The sequence below is a fragment of the Platichthys flesus genome, chromosome 23, assembly GCF_949316205.1.
Source record: "Platichthys flesus chromosome 23, fPlaFle2.1, whole genome shotgun sequence".
In the NCBI taxonomy this organism is placed as follows: domain Eukaryota; kingdom Metazoa; phylum Chordata; class Actinopteri; order Pleuronectiformes; family Pleuronectidae; genus Platichthys; species Platichthys flesus.
In genome coordinates, this window is record NC_084967.1 from 6,038,002 (window position 1) to 6,058,661 (window position 20,660).

The 20,660-nt window shown below is 43.8% G+C and overlaps 2 protein-coding genes and 1 non-coding gene across 3 annotated transcripts; 1 reads left to right on the forward strand and 2 right to left on the reverse strand.

Moving 5' to 3' along the window:
- Positions 1 to 289: 289 nt before the first annotated feature.
- Positions 290 to 361, reverse strand: trnaq-cug (transfer RNA glutamine (anticodon CUG)). Its single transcript has one exon. It is a non-coding gene; the product is annotated as a tRNA-Gln (tRNA).
- A 1,248-nt stretch (positions 362 to 1,609) lies between these two features.
- On the forward strand, positions 1,610 to 10,778 carry LOC133948527 (FYVE, RhoGEF and PH domain-containing protein 4-like). Its single transcript, XM_062382336.1, has 16 exons — positions 1,610 to 1,850; positions 5,006 to 5,125; positions 5,267 to 5,846; positions 5,972 to 6,443; positions 6,568 to 6,713; positions 6,808 to 6,964; positions 7,044 to 7,182; positions 7,314 to 7,372; positions 7,585 to 7,728; positions 7,922 to 8,094; positions 8,177 to 8,207; positions 8,314 to 8,397; positions 8,478 to 8,603; positions 8,685 to 8,807; positions 9,324 to 9,461; positions 10,286 to 10,778. The coding sequence occupies exons 1-16, from the start codon at positions 1,724 to 1,726 to the stop codon at positions 10,583 to 10,585; spliced, it is 2,919 nt and encodes a 972-aa protein (XP_062238320.1). The 5' UTR covers positions 1,610 to 1,723; the 3' UTR covers positions 10,586 to 10,778.
- On the reverse strand, positions 10,694 to 20,612 carry LOC133948528 (DENN domain-containing protein 11-like). Its single transcript, XM_062382337.1, has 9 exons — positions 19,774 to 20,612; positions 17,543 to 17,642; positions 17,191 to 17,349; positions 14,889 to 15,045; positions 14,631 to 14,769; positions 14,149 to 14,280; positions 13,874 to 14,024; positions 13,631 to 13,699; positions 10,694 to 13,134 (listed from the first exon to the last, which is right to left on the reverse strand). The coding sequence occupies exons 1-9, from the start codon at positions 20,153 to 20,155 to the stop codon at positions 12,939 to 12,941; spliced, it is 1,485 nt and encodes a 494-aa protein (XP_062238321.1). The 5' UTR covers positions 20,156 to 20,612; the 3' UTR covers positions 10,694 to 12,938.
- Positions 20,613 to 20,660: the final 48 nt, after the last annotated feature.

The window sequence follows — 20,660 nt, forward strand, 5'->3', positions numbered from 1 at the left end:
CTCTGCAGACTGAGAGGGAGGGAAACTCAAGCAAATGCTGCAAATCAGTATTTAATCCAAAACATGCACCACTGCTGCTCTGAATGACATGGTGGTTTTCTGGCAATATAAAACTATTATAAAATCTGCGAAATTGAGCAGGTCCCTTTTTAGTGCACATGAGTTTCTTGAAGTTATTTAACTGTGTTTAAAAGTACACACAAATAGAGTAGAGTCAACAAGCCTGTTCTTTCAGGACAGTTTCATAATGTGTTGATAGACAGTTAAACATTTGATTTATCTCAAAATCAGGTCCCACCGAGACTTGAACTCGGATTACTGGATTCAGAGTCCAGAGTGCTAACCATTACACCATGGAACCACTGTAATCAGAGAACTATCTATTTCTGTTTCATGGTGGGGAATCCCCCAGTGACTCTGCTGCTGCTGAGAAAGTTGTTGCTGTCTGGCCTCATCTAACTTGTCACATCCCGCACTTCAAAAGACTGTGAAGAGCCTTTAAAAAAACAAAATTATACAGTCAGGATGGAGAAGTGTTTGAATGCGTTGCGTTCAGGTCACAGTGAACAAGTGTCTGGATATTTGGAACTCTTTTTCTTTCAGTTTCCACTGACACTTGAATTCAGATGACTGGATTCAGAGTTCAGAGAACCGACCATTACACCTATTCCCCATGACTGAAAGTATTCTATCGAAAACTTACTTACGGTTTCCTGAACACTTTGGTAAATACAGTATATTATCAAATCAACAATAAACTCTCAGCCCTTCACTGGTCTTTGGACATTAAGTGCAGTAGGTTTTTTTCTGAAGACTTTAAAGACCAGTCCCTCTCTTACTTTATACTTGAATGCAGCATAACATACGTGTGAAGCTGAGGGAAGTTATTTTACATCGTGTTGTTCATGGAGCAATAATCCGCAACAAGGACTCACCTCAGTATGAATCTCAGTGAAACCTGATTTTTAAAGAAATTTTTCAAATCCAACATTGACGATTGATTTAATATTCTTTGACAATAACTAAATAATTAGTTTTAAAAAACATATGATAATGCTTTAATCATTAGTTGTGCAGCAGTAGTTGTGTTATTCTTGCATTAGTTCACTTCAACTCTTACTAATAGACAATTTATTCAGAAGAAACTTATATTAAGTGAGCTCTTACCATTACTAGTGAAAATATAGTTATTATTGTGACAATATTAACAGAAACATAGATTAATTTATTATATTTGACTGGTTTATTGTATTCATTAGGCTACTTGTATATATATGTAACTTTATTAATTTAAATTATTTTGATTTTACTCTGTCTAAGTTATTAAATGTTCCTTAATAATTCATATGTACGTATTTATTAGCCTACTTTTATATTTGTTAATTTATTTATTTAAATTCAAATTGTTCTGCTGAGGGGAAACTGACCTCATAGTTATTCAAAGCTGATTATATTTGTATTTTGAATTCAGCCTTGGATTTTGTCAAAGTGTCTTTGATTCCTTGATTTTCTACTCTTAGCTTCGCGGTGTGAGGAAGGGTTGTGATTGGTCGGTGAGATGCAGTGGGCGGGTGCACGAGTCTGTCAATCAGAGCCGGAGCTGCGGCAGCTGCGGTCAGTTCACAGCCGGTGATTGAAGCAGGTGAAGCGGCGGAGCAGCGCGGAGAGTCGGCCTCTCCTCTCCTCTCTGAGTCTGCGGCTGGAGCTGGAGCTCGGGTCCGCCATGTTCGACCTGAAGAAGAGGAACAGTCTCCGGATCAACTGCGAGCGAGACACGGAGGAGTTCAGGCGAGTGGCCGTGAGACGGAGGGTCAGAGGAGCTGAGGTGGACGGAGGAGCCTCAGGAACAGGTGGAGGAGCTTTTACATCAAAAACTCATTGTGACTAAGTATGGTTGTGTTAGACCCACTGGGACTGGTTGTGTTAAACTCACTGGGACTGGGACTGGTTCTGTGTAGAGCTTCATATCTTTGCACATTATCCACAGTACTTTTTTCTTAGTTGATTCTATATGATCTAACATTAGATTTCATGGATGCTGTGATTTAATACTACACAAATTAAATTCGTAGTATTGAACATTTAAAGCTTTTGAAGAAATAATGATTTAAACTTAAAATGTGTGGTTAAGTTTTCGGAACCTTTTTCTGTTTTTAATGTTATAGCTCTTAAAGGGATAGTTCACCCAAAAATGGAACCTCACTGATTATCTACTCATCACTATGCCTGATGGAAGGTTTGAGTCCACAAAACACCTCTGCAGTTTCAGGGGTAAACAGCGTTACAGCCAAATCCAATGCAATGGAAGTTAATGGTGAGCACATCTTTGGATGTACAGAAACCAAATAGAAGAAGCCATCGAAAGTCAAGTTTGACTCTAAATGGCATCGTTTACACCATGTGTTTAGACTCCATGTATCTTCCTCCTAGTTACCTCACGAAACAGTGTCCCAGTACAGGTCCAGTTTGTTGAATGTGCTCAGGAGGGTAGTGGATTCACGGCTCACGGACACTTGGATGACACCTAGTGGAACAATATGGAGACATTTTTTTTCGTTTGAGGAATCGGTCACCATTTACTTAAATTTTATTGAATTTTGTTGCAACACTGATTACCCCTGAAACTCCAAAAGTGTTTTGTGGACTCAAACGCAACCACCCTTCCACCGGCACAGTGGTGAGTACAATAGGGAATTTTCATTTTTGGGTGAACTATCCCTTTAAGCTAGCCTGCAGCTTTTTATGAGTTAGTATAAAATCAGCTACAACCCAATGAGTGCAAAGACATTCAATCTTATTAAAGTAATTTAACAAAAATAGTAATTATAAAAGAAAGTTTAGTAGGCCCATGGTGCTACATATTTTATTTTCGATAAAGTTAACTATTATACTTAAAATGCATATTTCATGCATTTTAGGTTTTCAGGTTATAACCTACATTCATAATAAATACATCAATGTTTTGTGTGTTTTGTGAGGTGTTCAAGTTGGTATTGTATTGTTGTCAATGTCTACGAAACAGTTTCCCAGTACGGTTCCAGTTTGTTGAATGTGCTTAGGAATTGGTAATTTTCTGCCCATTTGTATCATTGTTGGAAGACTTAACATTCAGCTTTCTGTGAGAATAAGAACTATAAGAGGGTGACCAGGGTCTTAACCCTCCATGTTGTGCCTAGCTTACATGCACTTTGTTTGGTATGTGTGCACATATTTGATTTTTACTAGTCACAGTTGGCGCCTGTTAGTCTCTTGTTGGATTACAGCAGAGAAATCTCTTTCCCCTGATTCAGCCTGGACTTTGCTTGTGTGTCTTGAGACCAGCATTTGTCAATCCACCCCCCCCCCAACACACACACATACACATGTAAACACACACATGCAAATACACACACACGCGCAAATACAAACACAAAGCCTTTCTGTTCTCCCACTGAGGCAGAACTAGATGTAAGAAGGGCTTTCTCCATTGGTACTGTTAGATGCAAGATTCAATAGTACCGTCCATCACTATGAGCTACATGATACCAAACATTCTTTGAGGTTGATGTGAGGCTTTTTGTCACGGGAGGCAAACTGACTCTTTCAAATTTCAAAGACAATGTGTCTTTTTCTAAGCTGAAAAGAAATAGTTACAATAGGTGTTAACTTTTGGAAACTTTATCTGTTCATAGTGCCTTTTGTAATTTATATCAAGATCCCTGAATGATTCCCAGGGAAATTAGTGGAAATGTCAAACACCCTATCATGCAATTTTAAAGAAAGTGGGGGAAGAATTACTTGATCTGCCCCAAAATTGTATGGCTTCTTCTCTGACACATACTGTATCCTTCCACACAATGTGGTGGTAATCTGTCATGTAGATGTAGCAAATTCCTGCTACCAAATAAACCAACAAACGCAGATGAAAGCATCCCGTCAGTGGAGGTAAAAAGATGATTTGAAGGAATATTTTCACATTTTTAGAACTACTCCTGCTAAAAGTCACATGAAAACATCAATACTGCTTTCATGTGTGCATACACATCAGTGATCTCTAAAAATGAACCTGAGAGTAATATTATCTGGTTAGATAAGTGTTAAATGAACCTAAGTTGGTAAGAGTTAGACTTTCATGAAGAGAAAACAGAAGTGAGAAAGCAGAAGTATGATTCTGTTGAGAAAGCTGACATTGGCCCCTCTCCACATGACCGAGTTCTGTCGAGCTTCAGCAAAGCCTGTAGTGAACTGAGCTGGACGCTTGCACTTTCTTGTACGAGTAATCCGTCACAATATGGAAATTAACTGCAGGTAAGAACCCAAGCTGTTACACAATTTTAAAAGGGTTACGCTGTGAGGTGAGGATGTGGGTCATGCAATCAGGGTGATGAAACAGGAGTCAATACTGTGTCGTGTGTAGGAGGGTGACTGTTATTTAGTGTCTCATCCCTTTTTTAGGTCAAATACAAAATGTTTGCAAACCAAGAATAGAACCAGAATGAGCTGCGGGGCTTCTGGATAAGAATCAGACCCAATTCATTTTCTATGGCTTCAGCATGTGTGTTTGAATGATGAGGGAGAAATAACTTCAAATATTGTGTTACTCTGACAATGTTCGAGTTTTTTAATGTGCACATTACATGTGGGAGCGTGGGAAACGTCCTATCGATTCCTTGTATGTCTTGAACATGTGGAGAAATTGACAATAAAGCTACTACTACTACTACTACATGGCTGAGGAGGATCAAGACCTATGTCTAGATGTGCAGCACTTTCTCAATCACACATCACTATACACTGTTGGCACAGGGGGTTCAGTTTCTCGCTCCAGGACACTTTGGCACCTGGAATTGGGGATCGGACCACCGTCCCTCTGGTTAACCGCTCTACCTCCTAAGCCCTCATCTGTGGTTTTACAAATGCAAAGTCTGAAGTTACATTCTTCCCTAATTGTGATGCAACCAAATAGCCATGCGGTTTGGGAAAAATATGTATTTATGGTATAATGACATTGTATTTCTTTTACTAGTGAGTAGTGGAGTGTGTGGCTTGTACAGCTGTGGCCATGCTGGTGACCAGGTCTGTGAACCAACGTCCAAAGAAGACAACAAAACAACCTCAGCTAAGAGATCTCCTCTCAAACCCCAAGGTAAGAGTGCATAACCTGAAGTTTGATTCGTCAAAATACCTCATTATCCTTGGAGATCAAAGCCCGTTTTCGAGTAACATGTTCATTCACAACATTACACTGATCACAAATTAGCCAACCACCCTGTTTATCTCTTTGCAGTGCCTCCTAAACCAGCTCACCTCCAGAGCCCTCTGAGGGCAGGACAAGATCAGTCCTCCAGTCCCACTCCGGGAAAATTCCCACCACAACAGGTTCACAACACAGAGGATGAGCAGAGTCTTAACAGAAGTTATGGACTTTCTGTTCCCTGTGTCAGCGCAGCACAGAACTGCCTCGGCTCCCCGAGTCCTGTGAGAGGTGGAGGGAGCCCTTTATTAAATGGAGCATCAGGAACATATATCAGCCCTGCCCGGCACCCTCAGGGGATTCCAAGTCTTGCAAGCAGTCCAGTTTTAGGATCTCCAAGTCCAGGCAAAAGGATCATCCAGAACTGTAGCCTGTTGAGGCAAGGGCGGAACAGCCCTGCCAAGTTATCCCCAAGACATCTTAGCCCTCTCGCAGGAAAACTACGGACCCCCAGTCCTGTTCAGGGGAGAACGGGGAACTACAGCCCCGCCAAGAACTCTATATCCTGGCTAGGACTGCACAGAATCCCAAGCTGGAAGATGGAGGGAGCAGAGAGGAAATCCGGGAAATCTCTGAGTGTGCCCGACTTGATTGTTTACTTGGATGAGAGCAGGTGGGACTTTTTAAATTATTCTATTTCTGTACCTCAATAACCTAAACATCGTCATGTAGCATGTAGTCTGACTATTTCTTCATATAGTTAGATTCTTCAATCATGAATAAACTTTATTTCTGCAGGATTCCCAGTGACAAAGTGGACCGTTCTCCACTGAAACGGCTGCAATCAGCCAACTGCAATGGACCTGCCATCACCATCAAAGCACCGGCTAACCACAAACTCAATCACACCATAAGTGAAGGCCATCTATCGTGCAACGGCAAAGAGCCGTCCCTCGAAAAAATGAATGGATTAGTGCAGGGTAAAGAGCGGCTGATGGTAAATGGGAAGCAAATAAATGACAAAGTGGAACAACTCCAAATACCCACAGGGTGTGGTTCCAAGTTCTCCTGCCAGTGGAATGAAGCTACTACACACGAAGGGAGGGTTAATCATGTGTGTGCACGTGAGCAAAGTGAGGAGGACAAGTGGAGGGAGACGGGAGGAGACAAACCCAAAGATGAGAGCACAGAGCAGAAATTATACAAGATCGCCAATGAGCTCCTGCAGACAGAGAGGGCCTACGTGGCTCGCCTCCACCTGCTCGACCAGGTCAGTGTGGTGATCCGTGACGCTCCTGCCATGAACACAAACAACGCTGAAAAAGTCTGAAATCAAATGGAGCTACATTTCTTTAACTGTGAATCTAATGAATGTGCTCTGACTCCCAACACAGGTGTTCTGCTCACGCCTGACAGAAGAAGCAGGCCGAGGCTCATTTCCTCCCGAGGTGATCAGAAACATCTTCTCCAACATTTCCTCCATCTACTCCTTCCACAGCCAGTTCCTGCTCCCTGACCTGGAAACCTGCATCACGCACTGGTGGGTCGTCTCGTCACGAACTGGGGAAAACCTTCAGGACATGCATGTAGAGCAGACATCACATGTTTTCCCTTCCCACTTCCTCCACGTGCAGGGGTAGGAGGCCTGGCCTGGGTCATGTTATGCTGCAACACGCCCCCTTCCTGAGGATGTATGCCGACTACGTGAGGAACTTTGACCAGGCCATGGAGCTGGTGAGGACCTGGACCGAGCGCTCCACTGCTTTCAGAAGCATCATCCAGGACATACAGGTAAAAGTCACTTGGCAGGTTATGAATACGATCAACCCAGGTGTGAACAGGATGTAATGTATTCCCTGTACCGTACTAGAGTCAGGAGGCGTGTGGCAACCTGACCCTGCAACACCACATGCTGGAACCGGTCCAGAGGGTTCCGCGTTTTGAAATGCTGCTGAGGGATTATCTAAAGAAGCTGCCCGAGGATAATCCAGACTACGAGCTTGCTCACAGTAGGTACACTGCGCCAGTTTGTCGGTGTAGTTTAACTTCCAGTGTCCCTCACAATGTGTGCGTCTGTCTCCGGGAGCTCATCATGTCTGTAGTGAGCGTCATGAAACTCTCCCTTTGTCTCCCTCTCCAGAATCCTTGCAGACCATCTCCATGGCAGCCACCCACTCAAACAGCGCCATCCACAAAGCTGTACGTTACCATTACATACCACACCATTTACCATTGTTCTAAGTAAGATCACAACGCATTGGTTGTGTTATGCCGTCAAGTCACCAAAATAACCTGGTTTTAGGCTATTCAGAAACTTTGCCAATTGTGAGATTGATAATTGTCCCACAGCGGTTGCTTGTGCCTGTAAATACATAGAGTAATCTGTGTTTTCTCACCATCTTTCTCTGCAGGAGAGCAGGAAGCGGCTGCTGGAAATCTACGAGATGGTTGGAGAGGAGGAGGTGGTCAATCCGACCAATGAGCTTCTCAGAGAAGGCCGCCTGCTCAAACTCGCCGCCAGGAACACATCCGCCATGGAGAGACACCTGTTCCTGGTGAGAGCACTGACAAACTGACAATTATCCAAAATCCATCAAAGAGCCTGTGGATGTGCATATCTACCCGTCCCATTTCTTTACCTCAGTCACAGGATTATATTGAACTCCATGTTTTCTAAGTCGTAGCGACAATATGGACATTCGTAAAAAGAACCCTGGGAATTTGAGCTCATACCCACTTTCTCCACAGTTCAACAACTTTCTGCTGTGCTGCACTCCGAAGTTCAGCCTCGTCGGGCAGCGTTTCACTGTGCGATGCAGGATTGGTGTGGATGGGATGCAGGTGCAGCAGACCACCAATGAGGACCACCCGTACACTTTTCAGGTGTCTGGAAAGGAGAAGAGCCTTGAGCTGCAAGCCAGGTGTGTGAGCGTGTGCTCTTCTTGTAATACAACTTTTACCTCAAGTTTACGCTTTAAAAACATTTTTTTCCTTTTTTTAAAGCTCCGAACAAGATCAAGAAGAGTGGATTAAGGTACCAAAGTATTTTTTTGTCTGGTGCTACACAATAAATAACACATTAATCAGAGTTTCTGGCAGCACCTTCTTTTTTTCTTAAGTCTTATCTGTCTTATTTCCAGGTGATTCGTGAAGCCATTGATGTGTTTCTGAAGAAAAACGAAAGCTTCAAATTGGCGTCAAAGGAGCCGAATCCAGAAGAACCAGTAAGTCTGTTGGGAAAACGTGATCAGAGAGAGGTTGTGTGCATTCCTTGCCCCAGCTCTGACGTCTGTGCATTCTACAGGTGGAGGAACTTGGCCGACGAGCCCCCCGCTGGATCCGAGACAACGAGGTGACCGTGTGCATGAAATGCCAGGAGCCTTTCAACGCACTCACGAGAAGACGACATCACTGCCGTGCCTGTGGCTGTGTGAGTGACCAACAAACACTGTGAACACAAACTCATTCTACCAGAGGACAGTTCAGCAGTGGTGGTTTCTCTGGTCCTCAGGTGGTGTGTTGGAAGTGTTCAGACAACAAAGCGCCTCTAGAGTATGATGGGAACAAGCTGAACAAAGTGTGTAAAGCCTGTTACTCCATCCTGACCGGTCGAAGGGGGGACAGGATACTGGAGGTGAGTCTGAGGGATTGAAGGGCTTAATTTTCTAATCAATGACAATTCATTCTCTTAAAATTGTTATTTTATGTGAACTGGTAATAAGCTTCTATACTTTTCCTGTCTTACAAACATAGTTTTAAATGACACTAAATGTAGAGACGAGAACAGACTGTGCCAGATGCAACAAAGGAGGATAACAACTAAAATCAGTTTATGCCTCTGAGCCGGCGCTAGCGGCCGGGTTGTCCAAACCCGTCGAGCACAAACGTTCACTTGGACACGGGGATTAACTGATTAGATTTTGTTGGGGAAAGTATCAAAGGTCACGTTGGCCTCACAGTGTTTGTTTGTCTTGAGCGTGATATCTTAAGATCAGCTTGAGGGAATGTCTTCAAATTAGGGACAAACATTCACTTGGACTCAACCATGAATGAATTGAGTCCAAGTGGACAGGGAATGCACTGGTTGGTGGAGGCACACAACCGCAATCAGAATTTGAAGTGTTCTCTTTTCTCTTGCATCGTCTCCCAGTCTGAAGCGTCTCCCATGTCCAGTGACGTAATCAGTGGTTTCCTGCAGTTTGGTGACGACACCAAAACCTGGCAACGAGTGTGGTCTGTGATCACCAGGACTGAACCTCCAGTTCTCTGCCTGTACGCTGCCCCACAGGTAGGGATCTCTGACACGAGAAAATATCTAATGTTCTTTGATTTTAGAATTTTTAAATTACATTTTTAAACATGATTGAATAGTATTTTCAAGCTTTCAGTAATGATGCCACAGACGTGTTTGTATTTCTGTTATTTGGGTGAAAGTGGGTCTCTAGAGTATGACTGACGTCCCACACAGATGTTGCCACAGTTACTCCTTCGGAGTGGAAAACATGAAGAACGAGTCAGCGTCTGTCATCCTGACTCAGTCGCTCACAAAAAAGGGAAATTGCCTAAATAATGGTTTAAACATTGCAGTTGTGAAATCAACTGCAGACAGATTCTGAAACAAATGGCTGAGGACATATAAAACAAATCTAATCTCCTGAAAAACCTCTTGTAATCATTGAAGTTCCTCATTTCTTACCTGGTATTTACATCCGTCCTGAGTGATGTGGTCAGCACTAGGTTCAGGTCGGTTGTTGCCACCACCACATATCAACACTGATCACCACATAATGACTGATACTTACTTATCTATTTTCATAGCTGCACACGTTCACTCATTCTGTCCCTCCGGCCTCCGCTCGCAGACACACAAGACACACGTCTGTGAACTGGTCAAAAGCAGTGAGACACATTCAGGGGGGTTCTAGAACCAGGTGTGAACAGACGACCTTAACGCTGTCCACCTGTGCTCAGACCACTCAGGCCAGATGTTCACACCAGGTCTGAACTGGGAGACCCAAAAGACAAGTTTAGTTTTTCCATATAAATGTTTCCCTGCACAGATTCAGACTTTGCATCCATGTCCCCTCCCTTTCGTCCCCCTTGTGTCTCCAGGACGTGAAGCAGCTGTTCAGTCTCCCTCTGCTGGGCTGCAGCGTGGAGGATTCCCCTCAGGAGCTGCAGGGTCAGACGTGGTTCAGGTTGACTCAGAGTAGAACCACCCACACGTTCTCCTGCGACGGCTTGGACCTGAAGCGGCGCTGGCTGGCTGCTCTGAAAGACGCCGCGACGGGCAGGATGCCAGCGCGCCCCCCGACCGACCATGACGCCACCACCAATGGTGACCTCAGTGACCTCAGTGTCTCCAGTGCTGAGGAAGTAACCATCAATGGCAGCAGGGACAACTACTCCTGAATGCCCACAAACACACAACAGATGAAAAAGCTCATTGACGTTAAAGACTATATTTGTGACCAATGTTTTTAAATGAATGAAAATCTAGAAGTGAAATTCAGACCTGAGAACTGTTTCCTTCACAAGTGGCCGTGCACTTTATTTCTGAAATGATTTGCAGTAAAATAAATAAAGTGAAAGTATTTTAACATGAGTCGGACTACCCCCTCGTTGACTCTGTACAGGATGTGTAAGGCGCCATGTGACGTGGAATGAGAATACGCTGGGTTCTTCTCTTCCAGTGGAACACGTGAGGGATTCGGTGACACACAGAGGCTCAGTGGGATCGTCATCGTTTTACAAAACACATTCAACTGATCCCGGTTGTTCACAGATAATTACAGCAAGTGGAGTATTTACACTCAAAAACATTTACAGCTTAACAACATAAACAAACTAAATAAAAAGATTGGAAACCTGACATGGATAAGAATCACTGTCAAACAGATGACTTGGGATGTTCTCCATCAGAAACCGTCTTGTTTCAGAAAGCAGGGGAAACCTTTTCAGAAGAAAACATAATTTAAACACTTGTACTAAACCTTCATGTGCAAATGACAAAATGATGAATACTCTTGAGGAATTTCCCCCTGAACATTGACCTGCTAATTTGGTCAAATAAACCTGATCAATGAATGAAAGCAGGCTGAGATTTAAGATGTCTCACAAAAAGGAGACTCAAAAGTTTGAGAGAATTATCACTAATTGGTTTATTTGGTGCTTTTAGCCTCCAAGCTAGTTAAATGTATATGGGATATCTACTGTCGCTTGCCGCTCTCATTAACTAACCTATCCAGACCTACTGAGTTAGTGGCCAGCTGGTAAAAAGATGAGGCTACTTTTGTCAAGAGCTGGTGAAGAGCTAAAAGAAAATACATTGCTGGATGTGACACTGAAGATATTTCCTGTGAGCGCTGGTGGTTATTATACAGTTGTTTGCTCATGCGTTTCCACCATTAACATTAGTAGCGGCTGGTGTAGCTGACAATCTCACACTGTTGGCCCCTTATTGGTCTATACATTATTCATAGACCTTTTAAAAATGCAATAACACAAACCCAGTTATGTTTGGTCACAGCCTTGTCTGGCTCTTTATTCAGTCTATTTTTAGGCCTTCAGTGTTTATTCCGTCTGTCTGGGTTTCTCAAGGTTTTGCTGAAAACTGCTGCAGATGAAAACAGGAGCGTGAGAGCAGCGAGGGCCGAAAACCACATTAAAGATGGAGGGCAAGCGAAACATTTCATTGACACTCGCTATAAAGCTCAGACAACTTGATTGAGGTGATAATACTATGTAGATAAAGTACACCAGCTGATTACTTTCACATCGCGTCCTGTTTTCATATTGTCATTTGATGGTTACTTAAGATTTGGGTTATAGTGGATTTAGGTTTCTTGTTGAAATTCCCGACAGCGAAGAAACCACACATTGAGATACCCTCTAGTTTTACTGTTACTGTTGAAGGAGTTAAAAACACCTTGTGCTAAACACAAGATCGCTTCTGCACTTGGCCGCATGATTGCTGTTCAAAATCAAGTTTGTGTTTATGAGCTGAAAAAGCTGGACCTCTGAGAAAAACACTAAACGTTGTTCTGACTCTGTGTAACAGCTCATTCTGAGATCCCAGCTGACAGAGTGTACAGAGCCATCTCCACCTGCCTTTAGCTGCTGGACATCGTTAGAGAATCGGATTTGGTTTCAGCACAGGTTAAAGAAAAACTCTTCAGTCACTCTGACGTTTACATGAAAAGACCGGAGGCGCCAAATCCATCAACTGGTCGTTTTCCCACTTTGAACAGCAGTGGTTACAGACATGGATCTTGAAAACGAATGCTGTTTGACCTGATTTGGATATTGAGGCTTAAAATGGGATGTCGAAATCCAGCACTTGATACCAGGAGAGCAAAACAGCATGAAACACAAAGGAGGAAAAAAAAAGATTATTTACACAACGACCGCCTCTCTTTCACTTTCAAACATTAAGCATCAGCACACGTTTTGGCCAAGAATCTCATCTTACACCTCTTCTCTCCTAACCTTCAAATGAAACGCTCGTTCCTCAAAGATTTATTCCTGCTGTGAAGTGAGGAGTCCATCTCCGCTGTGTGTTTATCTCCATAGCTGGGAGATGAGAAGGAGAACAAGGAGGCGAGGAACAGAATCAGTTAAACCGTTTCTGGAGCTTCAAAGGGTCCTGAAGACTCCAGGAGGCCAGTAGTGCAGCACGTGGAGTCGACTGGAGGCAGATCAACTCCCCTTTTTGAATCGAGCAGTGATGAAAAGCAGAAAAAACAGTCGGGCCGTCCGCTCAGACTCAGCTGCAGCAGAGCTGGTCCGATACCAGCAGGGTGTCGTAGCCGTAGATCTCCAGCAGGTGGAGCAGGAAGAGCCTGTCTCCGTGAGGATCCAGACCCATGGCCCTGACGCTCTCCTGGGTCAGGGTGGGGTCGGGGCTTCCTGCCACTTCGCTCAGGGTCTGGAAAATTCGGTTATTCTGCTCCAGGAAGAAACTGGGAAAGATGAGAATGAGAAAGCAGGTGGGTCAGGTTTTTTTTTTTTATAATTTTTCTGTATATAATATATGAGGTAATGTTTTGCCCATGTCCATTGATTTGTTGGGTTGATGGTGTGTTAGCTGGATTACACAAAAACGGACAGATTTCCACATTGTTGGATTTTTTTGTTAGTTGTTTATTTCAAGATAAAATTTGCTTTTTTGTCTTCTGGCACATTTAGGAGACTAATATCTGAGAGTGTTTGTAATTTGGTGCAGCTTTGATACATTTAAGCAGATTGTTGGCGGAGGTATGCGCTCCACTCAGTTTCCTGAGAAAAGCACAGGGGATCAGACGTAATAACCGAGAACACTGTCGGAGGATGAAAGTGTTATGTGGAGTCGCTCCGACTCATTACTTCTCAGATGCAATTTTCAGTTCCATAAAAGGAACAAGTTGTTTCAGTAGTTGCTGCTTCGCCAGCTGGTTTAATGAATCGTGTTGTACTTACAGAATAAAGAGATCCTCTTCACTGGACACACAGTCTCCATTCTCCTCCTGGGAGTACAGCAACATCTGCCTACACACACACACACACACACACACAGATACACACTTTATTCTAGCTCCCTTAAGAGTTGTGGTGCACAGGTGAGGATCTACCTTCATTTGTTTGTTTATACATTCTTTGTAAAAGTCGAGATGTAAAAAAAGAGATCTTGTCGGTAATTCATATAAATGTTGTCTTACACACCTCTGCTCTGTGAGCTTGCGATATTTCTCCCGGTCTGCGGTGCTGAGGCGGAGCAGCGGCTTCAGGCCGTCTCTGTAGGTCTTTACATTCTGATTGTCTACATACACGTCGTAGAGATCCTTCTTCTCCTCAAAGATCTTCTCAGTCGTACCTACACGTATAAACAGACACACACACACAGGATCTGTCAGATTCCAAATTCTGAAGATGCTAGTTGATATAATAAAAGTCCTTTATCTACAAAACTAGTGAGCCTGTTTCTCGCATCCACTCACATGCTACATAGGAGAGCTCGTTCTCCAGCGCGCTGATGTCGGCCACGTTAACGTAGAAGAAGGGGCGGAACTCGGGCACGGCCGTGCTGACCCCAGGGATGGAGATGTTCGCCAGGCAGCAGCAGCCGTACACTGAGGGGAGGGGGGGGGGGGGGGGGGGGCGAAAGAAATCAAGCAAATGATGCACGAGTGTGGGAGAGACAAAAAAGAGGACAACAAAATGGAAATGTATGAAAAAACCTGGGCTGTCAACGCTGATACAGCTGGAGAGGAACTTTGTCTGTTAGTTTGCAACAAAAACTACTGGGCGGATGATCAGGTAACTTGGTGGAAGGATGTGATATATGGATCAAGAAAGAACCCATTACAATTTGGAGCAGATACAGGATCCCCCGTTGGCTGATATGTGCACTCTCCAATCACCCTTCTAGTTTCAAAACTGTCATTTGACTTCTATTCAAACACAGATGTATGTTTCTCACCCCTGTAGCAGACCACTCCCACGGGAGGAGGGGAGAAGATGAGGATGCGTCTTCGGAGGAGAGCCAGTTTCCACAGCACCATGATCTGCTCGCCAAAGAAGCGGATGAACTGGGACATGCAGCCCGCGGGGTGGGTGATCTGGTCCACACAATAACACACAAAGAGGCACTCAAGGTCAATGAGTTGTATAATGCAGGAACACACTCAGGTCAGAGACAATAGCTGCTTGGAATCAAGATGGGACAATCTCCTCCTACCTTCATCTCAGGGTGCATACTGTGGTTGAGTGCAGCTCCCCAGGCAATGGCTGGACACGCAGTCACAACAGCATCTCCACTAGGGGGCAGGAGTGCTCTCTTGTCCTCATAAAAGGCCTCGAGAGGGGAGTAGTGGCCCGGGGTCTGGAGTTGGAGCCTGAGGCGAGATAGTAACAGTGGAAAAAAGATAACACAAATAGATCCTAATTTAATAAACTTATTATATAATGGACACACACAGCATGGTGCCCTAAACAAACATTAAAAATCACCTAAGTTGCAGGTGCACTGTAACTGTGCTCCAGTGGAAACCACCTGAAGAGGCACTACACTTGAGATCAAAGATATTGTTCATATATTGTTTGCTTTATACAAATGTGGTGTACGTGTGGTTAATAGTTACTGATTTATCCAGGCAGTGTTTGGTGAAACAAAATAATACAGTCTGTATTGATAACACTAGCTAACTATTATTTCCACCAGTGACTCTCTTGTGAGATATTTTTCAAATTGGTTGTTTAGTCTATAAATGTCATAAAGTTATGAGAATGCGGAATTTCCGATCACAATTATGAAAAGCATAAGAGGACAACTTGATGCCACTTTAAATATATAAATATTACATATGTAAATTTAAACAAAGAAAACACTACAATCCAACATCCACATCCAACTCAAATAAATGTAATACCAAAGAGAAGGGATAAACAGCCATGAGGTAAAAATAAAAGATTAGGAAACAGGTTTAGTTTGCTTCATCTTTAGTTATTCAATGTTTAATTTCCTACAGGGGTCATTTTTGTAAAACATCCGGACAGAGCATCCTGTATAATTATATTCAAACTCATCAAACACATGGATTACCACGTTCTCTCTTCCAAAAGGAGCTGAGTTGAAGACAAAAATACCAAAGATGAGCCAAATATGCCAAGTTTACTGTTGTGCATGTACAAACTTTACATTCCAATTATCAGGCACCATAGACTGCACATAAAGATATGAGACATCACTCAAAAGTGAAGCCAAAGTGTCTTGATTGCCCCCTGGTGGCTGGCTGCTGTATAGGTCATGAACCATGCCACCTCCATGTTCACTGATTGGCATAATGAGGCTTTCTTTATAAAAAATGGTTCCATTAGCTGCAGGTACCAAGACACAGATTTAGGCTAAGAAAAAAGAGGGGTAGAGCGAGAAAGAGAAAAAAGGGTGAAAGTGTCCGTAAATCCCTGAACATCTTAAATCACCTCCGAGAGCAACAGAGAGCCCTTTATATAAGAAACAGACGTTGGCATGGCAGTCAGCAGATGGGGAATCTGGAGCGAACCACGCGGAGAATGATGAGTGAGGAGCATGACCGTGAGAGAGAGAGAGTGGGAACTGTGTGAAGGGGGAGAAGAGGAGGATCAGGGCGAGACAGGGGAGGGGGACTGGATATAGAGAGGGCTGTGTTTAAAAGGCCACTGAAGAGAAAATGTGACAAAACTTTAGATGTAGCCCTGAAGTGCACAGACCAGCAAGAGGATGAACGTGGGGAGGAGATAATGGAGGTGGGTCGTGGTGGGAGGAGATCAAAGTTGTCAGGAAAAGAAAAACATCCCAACAACTATTATCTCAACTTTGTTCAAGAACGAGGTTGAATTTTTTTTTTCTCTTTTTATCTAGGTTCAGCATACAAGTTAAAATAAACAGAGGGCAGGGCCATTAGATCTTTTCACACAGAATGGTGCATTCAAGTGTAATCAAATAAAGAAGTCAACCAGTTTCGACGTTCAAGTTTTCAAGTTGTTGTTGGCCATGGGAGTCGTGCTCCCACGTGCTGTCATAAAAGGTCACATAAAAGGATCTGGATATAGATATAAAGTATTTAAATATAAAAGGACCATTCTAAGGTAAATAAAACAATAATTTGAATATTAAGACAAAACACACTCTTGAAAACATCACTAGGATTATTTTATATACAATTTTCGTCAATAGATTCCTTTCACCTAAATCTTACACACTGAACCTTTAACATGTTCAAAACAAATAAATATCTATGAATCTAGGACAGACAGACAGACAGACAGACAGATAGATAGATAGATATACAGATACAATTTGAAATGTATGAACTGACATGGATGGATGGATAAAACTAATGCCATACATATATTAAAAAACACTGTTTACTAGTGCAAGTCAAGTGAAAACAATGTATATGGCACAAACCTATAAAGATCACATTGATCTGATTTATATCAAATGTGATCTATGATGTGATAAATAAAAAGTGCAGAGTGGACTCTGTTGATCTTCTTACCTGACCTGGTGCTCCAGGAAGCTCATGTAGCGGTAGAGCAGCGTGTAGGAAGGAGACAGGATCCCCACCGACTTCATCCTCGCCCCCCGCTCCACCGTGCTCTCCACCGCCATGTTGGCAAAGCAGGCCAGGCCGAAGTAGTGGCCCTTCCGGAAGTAACTGTGGACGCAGGGGGAGAGAGAGACGCACGAAAGCATGAGTCAAGAAAAGGCAGAGAACCTGCCAGATGGCTGTGTCAGGCAGGCAGCACTATGTGACGCCCTGTCCTGCCAGAAGGGAAACATGGGGCCGCATCCCAATACTCACAATTAGCCCCCTCCACCTGCTTGTTTGCATACACACACATACTTACATAAAGTCTGTGGTGACTCGGTGGGAGCCGCTGGCGATGGCCTTGAACTCCACTCCCTCCAGGTCCATGTCTTTGGGCAGACACCACTCCAGCATGTTTCCTATCACACACACACACACACAGAGAGAGAGAGAGAGAATAAGAGATACTAATAAAACACCCATGAAAGCTGCTACACAAACAGACAGTGAAGGTATCATAATTCAATTTCCTTTTTCATGGAGCTGGATTCTTTCTTCAGAATCCATTGTGTCGGTTGAGGAGTGACGCCCGAGCGGCAGCTGAGCAAATAAGGTCTGATAGGAGCAGGGACACGGAGAGGGTGACTCAGCCTGTGCGGTTTTTCTCATTTAATCATTAGCTACAAATATCAGTCTGTGGACTTCCTGCAGAGATGTGAGTATATTAGTATTTTTCTAATTAAGGCTGCAGGTCTGTATCATCCACCGAGACTGTATGAGCACTGAACACCATGGACGCTCTACTGCCCATTTGACAGCTGAGATCGACTTGAGGTGTCGAGCTTAAAGTATTGTGCAGTGCTGCAGGTGTTCACTGTGCAGACAGAGCATCATTAAACTGCCACTGTTAAAGAATGGGTTGATGTCAAACAAAGCACAGGACGGTTTGCTCTGATTTGTGATGCATCTGGATTCTTCCCCTAGATCTGTAAGAAAGGATCTTGACACCAATATTTTGTCAGACTTATTATCAAAGCATTATTAAAGGTGCAAAGCTTTACAAAGTTAAATGATTAGGTTTCATCTAGCAGCTTCAAGATTGAACTATGCGTCTTTTCTCTTCTCATTTCCTGTCAAAACTACTCAAGGTTTCCACTCTTTCTATATTCAGAAATGGAATTTAACTTAGTACTGATACATGTATCTCCATTTAACCTCCTTTTTGTTAATAATGCAGGGTTCATGATCGAGAGGTTCCATTACAGGTGATAGCAACATCCATCATTACTCCCTGTGCAATAAGGTCTCCTCACCTCTTTCTGTTTGTCGTGAACATCTTACTTGAATACTTATACACATATCAACTTCAAAGTTTAAACAAAAAATCTAAATGCTTCTATAACAATTTCAAAAATATAGTACACTCCCCATCGAAGGGTTGTTTTAGAGGTAATATTATAATGGGTTGTTTCATGCACCTCTAGTAGCCAGGAGAGTGACATGGGAGGGCCTTCCTTTAATTCTGCACATACAAGCTGAAGTTTATGTATGGGGCTAAAATAAAATAAAAATTCCTGGACAATTTGTTTTTAATTATAATTACAAAATTACATTTTTGTAATTTTAATCAATTTCCAGTCCAATCAATTTAATCAAAACTCCTCTCAAAATGACCTGATTATTCAGGATGATTTTTTGGTGCAATCTTACACATGCATTTGCACCAATTGTTAGAAACTATGTACCAATGCTGCAGCAGACACGCATCCTTCCTTTATAATTAACATTTGGGCGGCATTTGGTGTGGCACCAGCTCGTAAGCAGACTGACAATCCATGGTTACAGCATTGAGTCTACCGATAAGGAATTGATTCAGCCAATCTACCTGCAGCCTCGTCTGTGTTTGCTCAGAATCAAGGCCTTCGATTCAAATCCACGATCAGACTACACAGTGCCAGTGATGATGGAATATTTATGACACTCTCAGAGACAAACAAACATTTTACAGAAAGCATCATTAAAAGCAGATCATCCTCCGGATCTCCTACAGTCTGACATTCTGCAGCACACAGTACCCAGCTCCACCCTGCAGGACATCCCCTGTGCCATCCAGCCATCTTCTCCTCCACCATCCTCTACGATTCTTACATTGCAGGTATCTTGATTGGCTACTGTTTCATCCTGTCCTCAGAGTGCCCCTCATTAAAAATGTATAGGGCAGCTCTGCAGGATCCAGGAGCTGGTGGATTTGCATCAGTGAACTCCCCCTGTCATTGGGACATGTCTGATGTGTAGTGAGGCTCCAGAGGATGACATGGCTCTTTACTGGTGTCCGTAAACTTAAGGCCAGGTCAGGCAGAGCCACACCTGTAGGAGAGAGGCTCTGCAGACTTGATACAAACATGCAGCTGATCATCAGACAGACGATCTGACTGAGGCAGGCTCCATCTATTTGATCCCTTTTATACGTGTAAAAATCATTATTTCACTATATTATCTATGTAATTATATGATGCATTAGTAATGAAATGATGCACATTTGTGTCTCACCTGATCTGGTGTTGAACGCGACCACAAAAACCGACACAATCTGGTCCTTCTCCTCCCATTTCACCATCCTGTCCTCCAGCGACAGCTCCCCGGGTCCCGAGTCCGACAGATACCCCTCCTCGTCGGGTTGCAGCCCCTCATCCCTGCAGGTCGTGGGCGGGGTGCTGCACCCGTCTGAGCCGGAGCCAGACCTGCAGGGAGCGGGACCCCCCGGACCGCTGCTCCACCCAAACACCGGCGCGGAGCATCCCGGGCTGGCGCGGCTGTTGGAGGGGCTCGACAGTCGGTCCTTGGCGGGAGAAGGCGACGCGCCGCCGGGCTTTTCCAGGGACGGAACCTCCTCCCAGTCCAGCAGCGGGGCTCGGTCCGACCGCTCCATCATCCTGTCGGCGGTCCCGCCTCGTCAGGCTCACCGCGGATCGTAAATTATGTCTCAGCCGCTGACGGGCGCCAGATCCACCCGTGGATGATCACCGCTCAGAACAGGTCCCGCATTTCAACTATAAACTGTTCAGAACGGCGGAGTTAAGCATCAATTGGGGCGTTTAGCGGAGCAGCTTGTCTCCTCCAGCTTCTAATCCTGTCCAGTGTGCATCGATCATTAATGTGATGCTGCTCAGAGAAGGCTTCGTCTAAAGGAGGCTGCATTCAAAACACCTCCCCAGCCACTGTCACGGCCCCGCTGCCACTGAAGAGCAGCTGTGGAACATCACGGAACACGGATCCGTTTTAGCTTCTTGAATGCACCCCGAACTACAGCGTCATGCTGATCGCATTTTTCACGAGCCGCACTTTCGATGAAAAGATAAAAAAAAGGAATAAAAGCGTTGCACCCAGAAATCTAAATAAAAAAAACTCAGACGATCACCACTCAGTTCTGCATTATC

Bases quoted from the DNA above. Each gene is read 5' to 3' on its own strand.
- LOC133948528 (XM_062382337.1), bottom strand. From the start codon at position 20,155: ATGATGGAGCGGTCGGACCGAGCCCCGCTGCTGGACTGGGAGGAGGTT. The intron at 15,046-17,190 runs GTAAGAAGATCA...ATCTCGCCTCAG, and splicing joins TTCCTGGAGCACCAGGTCAG to GCTCCAACTCCAGACCCCGG. The intron at 14,770-14,888 runs GTAGGAGGAGAT...TGTGTGGACCAG, and splicing joins GTATGCACCCTGAGATGAAG to ATCACCCACCCCGCGGGCTG.
- LOC133948527 (XM_062382336.1), top strand. From the start codon at position 1,724: ATGTTCGACCTGAAGAAGAGGAACAGTCTCCGGATCAACTGCGAGCGA. The intron at 6,965-7,043 runs GTAAAAGTCACT...GTACCGTACTAG, and splicing joins GCATCATCCAGGACATACAG to AGTCAGGAGGCGTGTGGCAA. The intron at 7,729-7,921 runs GTGAGAGCACTG...CTTTCTCCACAG, and splicing joins TGGAGAGACACCTGTTCCTG to TTCAACAACTTTCTGCTGTG.